Here is an 11,086-nt window from a genome sequence, read left to right as displayed (position 1 = left end):
GTATTTTTTTCAATTGTTTATTAACTGAGCAATGCAGACGCCCATAAAAATGTCCCTAACCCATCCTGGTTTATGCTGCTGCATCCAATCACGACCGCATGACACACAGGCTCGCTTTTCCCCCAGCACGACTTGCAATAAAAATGATGGTGCAATTATTAGATTGGATTCAGCACCAGTAACCCTCCCTGTCTCTCTTTAATTGCCATTGTTTGCTTGTGCCAAACAAGCAATCCAGGCTTCGGCCCCATAATATTCCTCTCACATGCCGTGTTAATTTAGCCCGTTCAGCCTCCCAGGTATGTTCTTGTGTAGCTGAGCAGCTTGTTAATGTGTTATGTTAACATACCGGACACCTACTCAGTTGAATAACTTGTCTTTCCAGAGGAAATGTCTTCTTGATCATGAATTTTGTGAAATCAATGCAGTGTTTTTTCCTCTTGATTTTGACTGATTGGATGGACTTATACTCCATAGAAAATGAATGAATGAATGGATGGACTTATACTCCATAGAGAATGAATGAATGAATGGATGGACTTATACTCTATAGAGAATGGATGGATGGATGGATGGACTTATACTCCATAGAGAATGAATGAATGGATGGATGGACTTATACTCCATAGAGAATGAATGAATGGATGGATGGACTTATACTCCATAGAGAATGAATGAATGGATGGATGGACTTATACTCCATAGAGAATGAATGGATGGATGGATGGACTTATATTCCATAGAGAATGAATGGATGGATGGATGGACTTATACTCCATAGAGAATGAATGAATGGCTTGATGGATGGACTTATACTCCATTGAAAGTGAATGAATGGATGGATGGATGGACTTATACTCATAGAAAATAAATGAATGGATTGATGGATGGACTTATACTCCATAGAAAATGAATGAATGGATGGATGGACTTACACTCCATAGAAAATTAATGAATGGATTGATTGATGGATGGATTTATACTCCATAGAAAATGAATGAATGAATGGATGGATGGATGGACTTACACTCCATAGAAAATGAATGAATGGATTGATGGATGGACTTATACTCCATAGAAAATTAATGAATGAATGGATTGATGGATGGACTTATACTCCATAGAAAATGAATGAATGGATTGATGGATGGACTTACACTCCATAGAAAATTAATGAATGGATTGATGGATGGACTTACACTCCATAGAAAATTAATGAATGAATGGATTGATGGATGGACTTATACTCCATAGAAAATGAATGAATGGATTGATGGATGGACTTACACTCCATAGAAAATGAATGAATGAATGGATTGATGGATGGACTTATACTCCATAGAAAATGAATGAATGGATTGATGGATGGACTTATACTCCATAGAAAATGAATGAATGGATGGATGGACTTACACTCCATAGAAAATGAATGAATGAATGGATTGATGGATGGACTTACACTCCATAGAAAATGAATGAATTGATGGATGGATGGACTTATACTCCATAGAAAATGAATGAATGGATTGATGGATGGATGGACTTACACTCCATAGAAAATGAATGAATGGATTGATGGATGGACTTATACTCCATAGAAAATGAATGAATGGATTGATGGATGGACTTATACTCCATAGAAAATGAATGAATGGATGGATGGATGGACTTATACTCCATAGAAAATAGAAAAACTCAAAACACACCTGGTTGTCAGCATGCAGCGTGGTCCAATCTAAGGTGTCGTGGCGTGGCCTCGGGTCTTCACGTTGGACAGGTACGCTCAGGTAGCTGGGACGTTTATGGCTTCCAAAGTATTTGGACTATTCCACACTGATCAATCAAGCAGGAGTCCATCAATCAGAGGTTGGACCACAATCCTCAGTTGTCCCTCTGTCCTCACTTTTACATTTTGGACAATTGTGTGCTTCCAAACTTGTGGGAACACTTTAAGGAAGGCCCTTTTTTTGTTGCCACTGCACAAAGCAAGCTTGAATGACTTCAGAAAACAGAGATGGACATTCCGGCCCTCTCTCAAAGCGCAATGAAAACACACGGCAACCACTCATTGTATTTATTTCTTTACCTAAACCGCAAAGAGGACAAAAATTTGAGAGATAAGCCTGTTGTGCTGGTGCTTGTGTGTCTCACCCAACATTACAGTAACATCACTGACACCTAGTGACCGCTGAACAATGCTACATACACTCATGGTCAAAATTGTAACTTTAAAAGCTGGAAGAATGTACATTTTGCACTGTTGGGTTTTAAAGGGATTGTTGGGTTTGTTGACATGAAGTTGTATGACATCCCCATCAGCAGTGTAACGGTGACTTGTCCCTTCTTCCGATGTGGCACACACATGTAAACAAGACAGCCGCGGCGCTCCGTCGCGGAAGATGCGATGTCCATTTTTGGAAACTTCCCTTGCCATCCATCCCCAAATGTTCTCCATTGGATTTAGATGAGGGGAACAGCCAGGATGGTCCAAGAGAGTGAGCTTATTCCTCTGGAAGAAGTCCTTTGTGAAGTGCAGCGTTGTCGTGTTGAAAAAGCCAGTCATTACCACACAGACGAGGGCCTTCAGTCATGAGGGATGCCCCCCGCAACATCTCTACATAGTCGGCTGCCGTTTGACGCCCCTGCACAACCTGAAGCGCCATTGTTCCATTGAAGGATCATGACAACGCCCCCCTCCACTGTGCCGTGTAGAAAACATCTTAGGTGGGATCTCCTCGTCATGCCAGTAACGTTGGAAGCCATCAGGACCGTCAAGGGAGAATAAAACTTTGTTCCACCTTTCAATGTCCCATGTTTGGTGCTCTCCTGCAAAACCCTGAAGAGCTTTTTCTTCTTACAAGAATTTAAAAAAATGTAGTATTTCAACTTCATGCTACTAAAATGACATTGTTTTTTCTCATGTTACAACTTTATTCTTGGAAAATTACGACTTTTTCCCATTAGAGTACAACTTTTTTCTCTTAATATTTTTACTTTTCTTGTGTAATTACAACTGGGTTTTTTTCCATTTCTGTTGGGTTTTTTTGGTAAATTATTTTCCAACTATTTCAACTTTATACTTAATAATATCAACTTTATACTTTCAGAATATTTTGACTTTTGATGGGCAATTTTGTGGCGTTAGTTCTTAATTAGGCAAAAAATACATAACATTCGCTTCAATATGCATATTTTTAAATTAGTAATACACCGTATTCAACTGCAAAATAGCCATGTATGATTAATTAATGTATTTTTGGAAAAACCGGGATAGTGTAAAGCTGTGGAATTCGAAGCGCAAGGAGGACTGGGTGACAGCCCCAGCAACAGAACCAATGTTGTAATAGCGTCAAGGAGCAAACTGCTGAGTCAGCATGAATAGATGCTGATGAGTTGATTGTCAGCAACAGTGCCAACGAGCGAAACACGCGGGACTCTCGCCCTAATAGCTGTGTGGCTACATTTTAAACCGCATGCAGAGCTAGATAAAGCCGCGTGATACTTTAAATGCAGCAACTGCCTTTTAAAAAAATACTACATCCTGAGGTTGCCAACAGCCACAGATGTTAATGCCAATGTTTTTTCACCCGGTGCTAATTAGAGACCCTGGCGCCCCACACACTCGGCGACTATAAGGTTCATTGAATGTCATTGACATGATTGTAAAGAAATATGTGAGTGTGCTTATCAATAAACTATCATGAAAATAAAGGTGATGCGCTTGCTCTTTCTTCCGGCAGACAGCAGTAATGGAACACAGATACGCATGTTTGAGCCCGCTGACTCCTAAAATATTGACGTAGACTTTGAACCACCGTGGCGAGACCTGAGATGAACCGGGATTCCAACGCCACACGCTGCCTTGGGTAGTGCTAACGATCCGTCTACGATATCGCGTGCGTGCGTGCATGTGTGTGTGTCAGACAGCGGGAGAAAGTCTTTATTGCATTTGATCCGAGGCAGCTGAACATGGAGGAAAAGGAAACACATGTTCCCTTCATCCTTTCCTCCTGTCTCCTTGCCATGTGTGCTTTAGATATGTGGGAGGAACGCGGGCGAGCGTTGTCATGTCCTAAAACAGCAAACACGCTTGTTGACATAATGACTGACTGATCACAAACACACGTCACTGCAGTGCAACAAAGCTTACACACACACACACACACACACACATCTGCTGTCCAGAACATCTTAATGTACATTCAGCAACAAATGTATTGGGACACCTAGTCAGCAAAATGTTGCATTGCGCCCTTTACCTGAGCGGCTTCCAAGATTTCGGAGTGCACCTGGATTTTTTTTTCCCCCTTTGTGACGTTGGAGGTCCCCCATTCCAGTTCTTCCACACCAAACTCCTCCCAGCATGCCTTTATGGACCCCCAACAGAAGGTGGCCTTTTCCAGATTCTTCCCACAAAGTTGGAAGCAGGCCCGCGCCATTCAGCAAAAAGCATGAGTCACCATTTTACCGGACAGAATTGCGATTGCGATACTTTGTGCGTGTACGAGAACCGAGGCTAAATTTTGGGGAAAAAAATTATTGGGCCTCCAAAAACTGAGTTTAAAATAGATGCGTTCATGGTAGGGGTGTCCAGAGGTTTCACCAGCGAGGGCCACATAGTGAAAAATGCAAGTTTGATAACGCATGTGGATATGCTAAGAGGTTATACCGTATGTGTGTCTTCTCAACTTTGTCATATTGGTGAAAAAGCAAATGATTAATATCAACTTCATTCTTTGATCTTTTTTTCACATTTTTGCTGTTTTTTTATTTTTTATTATTTAATATTTTGACTTCATTCTCATAACATTATAACTTTTTCCTCAACCTAATTTTCCAAAAATGACAACTTTATTTTGTTTTGTTTGTTTCTCATAATCTTATGACTTACATGCTAATAAAATTACATTTTTTACTTATATTACAAATTTGTTCTCCTAAAATTGGGACTTTTCTTCTACTTTAGTTTTCTTAATATTTTGACTTCATGGTCGTAAAATTACAGCTGTTCTTTTTCCATTTCCGCTGTTTCCCCCCAACTATTTCAACTTTCTTCTTGTAATATTATGATTTTATTCCCATAATATTAGAACATTTTCATCAACCTAATTTTCCAAAAATGACAACTTTTATTTCATTTCCTTGTTTCTCATATTATGACTTTTTTCTTTATTTCTACAGTGGTGTGGAAAAGTGTTTGCCCCCTTTTTTCTTTATTTCTTTATTTTTTTTGCACGTTTGTCACACTTACAGTAAATGTTTCAGTTCATCAAACTAATGTAAATATTCGTCAATGACAACACAACTGAACACAAAATGCAGTTTTTAAATGAAACTTTTTATTATTTAGGGAGAAAAAACAATCCAAAGCTACATGGCCCTGTGTGGAAAAGTGCCCCCTAAACTTAATAACTGGTTGGACCCCCCTTAGCAGCAACAACTGCAATCAAGCGTTTGTGATAACTTGCAATGAGTCTCTTACAGCGCTGGGGAGGAATTTTGCAGAATTGTTGTCATTCAGCCACATTGGAGGGTTTTCCAACATGAAGCGCCTTTTTAAGGTCATGCCGCAGCATCTCAATAGGATTTTATTTTATTATCATTTTTACTTTCCTTTTAGTTTAGTTACTTTTAATGTTTTATCATATCAACAGCCTCCTGTGGATAAGTGTTGCGAATTAGCACATGTGCTGAAACACTCAAACAATGCATTTTTCTTGTTAAATTATACAACTTTTTTCTCTCAATATTTTGACTTCATTCTCTACAGTTTTTCAGTTTTTGTTGTTTTACAATCCAAATAACAATTACAATAATAATAACAATAATAATCTTCATACACTTTCTTCTTCTAATATTATGACTTTATTCCAATAATATTTTAACTTTATTCTCGTAACATTAGAACTGTTCCCGTGACCTAATTTTCCAAAAGTTACATTATTTGTTGTTTTGCTCGTTCCTTATAATATCACGTCTTTTTTCTCTAATATTTCAACTTGATGCTACTGAAATGATGTTATTTATTTTCATAATATTACATTATTCTCGCAAAATGATGACTTTCTCTGTAGAGTACAACTTTTTTTCTTAATATTTTAACTTTATTCCTGCTGATTTGTTTCATTTTTGCTTCTGTTGCTTTATTTATTTATTTATTTTACTTATTAAATTATATTTTAAGAATGTGCTGTGGGCCGCACTTTGGACACCCATGGTTTAAGTGGTTAGAGATGATTGACAGATTAGAGCTTTCTCTTGGAACACTTCTCAATCACTGCAGTTGCAACTCTACTCTTTGTGTGTGTGTGTGTGTGTGTGTGTGTGTATGTATGTGTGTGTGTGTGCGCGCGCGTGTTGCCTTGTCAGCATTTCACACTGTAGGCTAAACTCAAGTTCGTGGAATTACGGAAGAAATGTACAAGAAGTGTAAACATGTCGGTCGCACCACAACAATTGGAAAGTAGTGTAAACACAAGCACTGACACGATCCATGTGCTTCCAGGCCTGCAGTGCGCTTCACCTTCATTCTCACTTGACCTATTTTCAGGTTTAAAACCCCCCAAAGGCAGCCACGCGGGACACCTGCAATGCCTCATACAAAGTCATAGTGTTTGACACTAGTCTGGCCAGACGCCCTCTTTATCTTTTTTTAGTTATCTAACCTGAAAATGTAATTCAGTTCACGACCTCAGATAGATGCACCTCTCTTTGGGGTCACGGCTTCCTGCAACCGCTTTGACCGCACAGTCACTGGTTGGCCTGCAACACCAGTGATTGGCCGGTCATGGCACCCTGCATTGGCCAGTCATTACATGAACTAGTGATTGGCAAGGCACGGTACTCACTCTTCATTGGCCAGTCATTACCTGCAACACTTGTGATTGGTCAGGCATGGAACTCAGTCTTCATTGGTCGGTCTACGTGAGATACACTCAGCATGTCAGTGTCACAGCTTTGTTGTATTTGTAGCGACGCCGCAGCGCGTGTACGTGCATATTATGCGGATGACGTTTTAATGCGCCTAGCATTGGAGAAAGGTTGCTTGTGTGTTTTAACGCTTTCAGAGCAAACTGCCCGTGTCTCGTCTTGCCCTCGTCCGTCGTCACGTTTGAGTGAAAGATAAACCGTGAGCGCCAGAGGCTAACTTTAACACACAGCTCGGCATGCCCGCGTTTTTCCTGAAAAAGAAAAGTCAATTTAGCGTTTGGATTAGCGCATTAGTATCCAAGGACGCTCTTATTATCCAAATTGACTTCCCAGCTGAATGGTATCATGCTACTCGTAACAGTTAGTGTTTATGTCATCTTTTTTTGGACTGCTGTTGGATTGTATTGGTGTGTAATATAATATTTTCGGAAATAAAGCTAAGGGTAGTTTGGCGAATGAGGTACACGGTGAGCAAAACAAAGCAAACACATACTTGAACACAAGTTTCTCAGCCAGTAAAGCAACAAAAAGGGCCAATGGCTGGAAATGACACAATAGCAGCCACACGAAGGTAAGAATTACAAGCACATGGACACACACACACACACACACACACACACACACACACACACACACACACACACACACACACAATACATCTGGCAGCCAGACTTAGACATCAACGTGCGTGTAGGCTTTACGTAACGCTCACAAATACACGCGAAGATGATGCACGCCAGTCGAGACACGTCTTCCACTTATTAGTTCTTCTCCTTTAAACCTCCTCCTCCACTAACTTTTCATCTTTCACCGCTTTTCTCCTCGACATCTCGTCTTCTCCTGCTGGGCACGTCTGGCTCAACACACAGCGTTTGTGTGTGCACGTCGCTTATTCCCGTTGGAAGATTTGCCAAACAAACCGTGTGCCGCAGGGCCGATCCCGAGTTAAATGGTCTTTGTGGTGCAGTCGGCAGCCATGCCAACTGTTGCCAAGATCACAACACAAGGCAAGCAAAGACAGAAGAGTGAGAGTCAGCCACAGGTTTGATGGACTGATAACCGCACGTGTTTTCCTAAATATGTCATTCAACTGAACTCATAATTACTCTCGAAATGAATTAAATTGGTTTGTCAAAGGCTCTTAATAAACCTAGATTTTTGAGAGCGTGCAGCAAAACAAACATAATCCCTCGCCACTTCAGGCTTTGAATTTCGAGGCTTCACTCTATCACGATTTTTTAAAAATCTATTTGTAAATAAACCATGCTGTTTGCATCCCGTACATGAGTACACACAGGACATGAGAAAGTATTTCCATGTAGTGGTTGCTGAAACGTATGAGCTCATTTATCCTGAGAAGAGATAAGCCAGACACTCTTTCCTTTATTTCCAATCTTTAGTGAAGTATTTCTTTGAAAGATGTCGCAAAGGTCGGCGCTGGACTTCAGCCCATCCCATGGGACAAGGAAGAAGCCTCGAACCAGGACGTGCCTGCTCTGTTATGTTGTCCCACCCCTTCCCCTATGTGGATCAGTGGTGTGTGGCTATGTGTCTGTATCTAACTGGTTCTAGCTCATGTCAATCTAGGGCATGTGTCAAACTCGTGCCTTGGACGGCCGAGACGCTGCAGGTTTTCTCTCCAACCAGTTTCTTCAGCAGGTGATTTAATTGATGAGCTCCTTCCCTCAAACTGAAGGTGTTGATCATTAAAATCACCTGCTTTAGTGACTGGCTGGAAAGAAAACCTGCAGTGTCTCGGACCTCCATGGCACGAGTTTGACACCCCTGATCTAGGGTATGAGAGTGTGCAAGCTGGCAGGCAGACAGATAAGGCAGGCAGATCAGGTTACCAAGCAAAATTCAAGCAACAGTGCTTCCATTGTTTAACTCTATAGTAGGTAGTCGTAGTGTTTAATTCTAGCCAACTCAGACACCCCGCTGGACCTACACTTTCTCTCATACCATGCAAATGGTATGACTCACAATATTAGTGGTTTTGAAACCATGCCTTTTTCATACCGTGGTATACCTTGAAACCGCTAACCGGCCCATGCCTAGTGTGGACTTAGCATAAGAGAGCATTCAAAGAACCTAACATGTTTACCTAAGCATCAAACAACATTTTAGTGAGAATTCAATGAACCCGTCTACATTTGTTTGTAAACATAAAGGACAGTTTAGAGCGGTCAACTAAGCCTACTTTCATGAGCAAACAACATTTAGTGCATTCAGCAAAGCTAATGTACGTGTTTTGGACAAACATCAAAGAAGATTTGGAGTGGTCAACAAACTTAATAAACATTGAAGACAATTTAGAGTCTTCAGTGAACCTAATGTAGGTTTTTTCTGTAAAGGTGATTTAGACCAGGGGTGCTCACACTTTTTCGGCCTGCGAGCTACTTTTAAAATGACCAAGTCCCAAACATCTACCTCCAACTGTAAACATGGTGGAATGCCTTCTTCATGTCCACAAAACACATGGAGACTAGTTTGCAATCTCCCATGCATGATCAAAGATGTGTTGCCAACATGAAAGACCATTTATAATCCTCAATTTTCATTTCTTTTCCATAAATGTTGAACATTCTGAGCATTTCATGAGGCTCCATTTTTTTTGCCGAACAAATGTTGAGATTCTTGTTTGTGTGATCTTTTGCAGGCCACCCCATCGATGTCCTGAAGGTTTTGGAGCTGTCGGAGGACATGGAGGGCGTGTCATTGGAGGCGGGGCTGTGCACAAGCAGGAAGGGCGGAGAAGAGACGGACCTGTCCTTTAAGATCAACAAGAAGATCCAACTGAGCGCCCCCACCAAGCAGCTGTTCCCTGGTACAGGACAGCCCGCTTCCCCACGACGGCACTACACTTTTTTGGCAGTGTCCTTCATCAGTGTCCTTTGTTTACTTTGTGGCTTTCCTCTTTTTTTGTTGTTCCTGACGTCATGTGCGTTATTCCCAGATTCTCCGTTCCCTGTGGACTTCTCACTGATGACAACAGTTCGAGCCTTGAAGGACTCGCAGGTCTTTCTCCTCTCACTTTACGACCCACAGGTGTGTACCACAAGACATGTACACGCACACTTTGGAGTCTGGACATGCCTCCTCCTTTAGAGGAGAAATACTTTGGATTTTGCACCAAATTCTCAGGCCAGAGCTGTCCTATCTAGTCAGACTAGTGTTTGTCCTAGATAGTCGTTGAGCATGACCTGATGACGCCTGCTGGACCATCCATTCACTGCCCTGAGAATCTCAGTTATACAAAAAACGTTTACCAGTTTTATACTTTGTAACATACTCTGTATTGTAGAGATGCACAATATATTTTTTTTTCAAACTGAAACCGATAACTTTCTGCTTCTCAAGATCGACACAGTACCGAAAACACGTGGAAATTGAGATAAAAGTCAAAATTATGAGATAAAGTCATAATTATAAGACAACAAATCTCAATTGAGATAAGACATAATTATGAGATAAAAACTCAAAATGATAAGCTAAAAAGTTGAAATTATGAGATAAAAATTCATAAGGTAAGAAAGTCATAATTATGAGATAAAAAGTCAAAATTATGAGATAAAACTCAAAATTATGAGATAAAAAGTAAAAATTATGAGATAAAAAGTCTCTATTGAGATAAGACATAATTATAAGATAAAATGTCAAAATGATGAGATATAAAGTCATAATTAGAAGAAAAAAATATGAGATAAAACTCAAAATTATGTCATATTCATTAATAATAATTAGTCATAATCATGTGATAAAAAGTAATCATTGTGAAATAAGATATGAGATAATAAATCTCAATTGAGATAAGACATAATTAAGAGATAAAAAGTCAAAATTATAAGTTAAACAGTCAAAATTATGAGATAAAAATTAATGATGTAAGAAAGTCATAATTATGAGATAAAAAGTCGAAATTGAGATACGACATAATTATGACATTAAAAAGTCAAAATTATGAGCTAAAAAGTTTAAATTATGAGATAAAAGTTCATGAGATAAGAAAGTCATAAAACTGGCGCTCGCAAATGTCTTTGGCCCCATGGCGGGTTATTTGGCAGTCGCACTCAATTAAAAAATGCACAGACGGTGAGTCAGCAACGTGTGCGGCGCTTGGTTTGTAAAACATTTGATCAACTTCAATGCAACTTTT

General features: G+C 39.9%; 1 protein-coding gene across 4 annotated transcripts in view; it reads left to right on the top strand.

The window, feature by feature from the left end:
• LOC129182751 (collagen alpha-1(XI) chain-like) overlaps positions 1-11,086 on the top strand; it is a 52,227-nt gene that overhangs the window by 12,141 nt on the left and 29,000 nt on the right. For all 4 annotated transcript variants that reach the window (XM_054779219.1, XM_054779218.1, XM_054779220.1 and 1 more), the window contains 2 exons: positions 9,590-9,757; positions 9,887-9,978. In XM_054779219.1, the coding sequence (XP_054635194.1) occupies positions 9,590-9,757; positions 9,887-9,978 (260 nt within the window). The remainder of the gene's footprint in view (positions 1-9,589; positions 9,758-9,886; positions 9,979-11,086) is intronic.

The sequence above is a fragment of the Dunckerocampus dactyliophorus genome, chromosome 6, assembly GCF_027744805.1.
Source record: "Dunckerocampus dactyliophorus isolate RoL2022-P2 chromosome 6, RoL_Ddac_1.1, whole genome shotgun sequence".
NCBI lineage: Eukaryota > Metazoa > Chordata > Actinopteri > Syngnathiformes > Syngnathidae > Dunckerocampus > Dunckerocampus dactyliophorus.
This window is presented reverse-complemented; position numbering and strand designations above follow the sequence as displayed.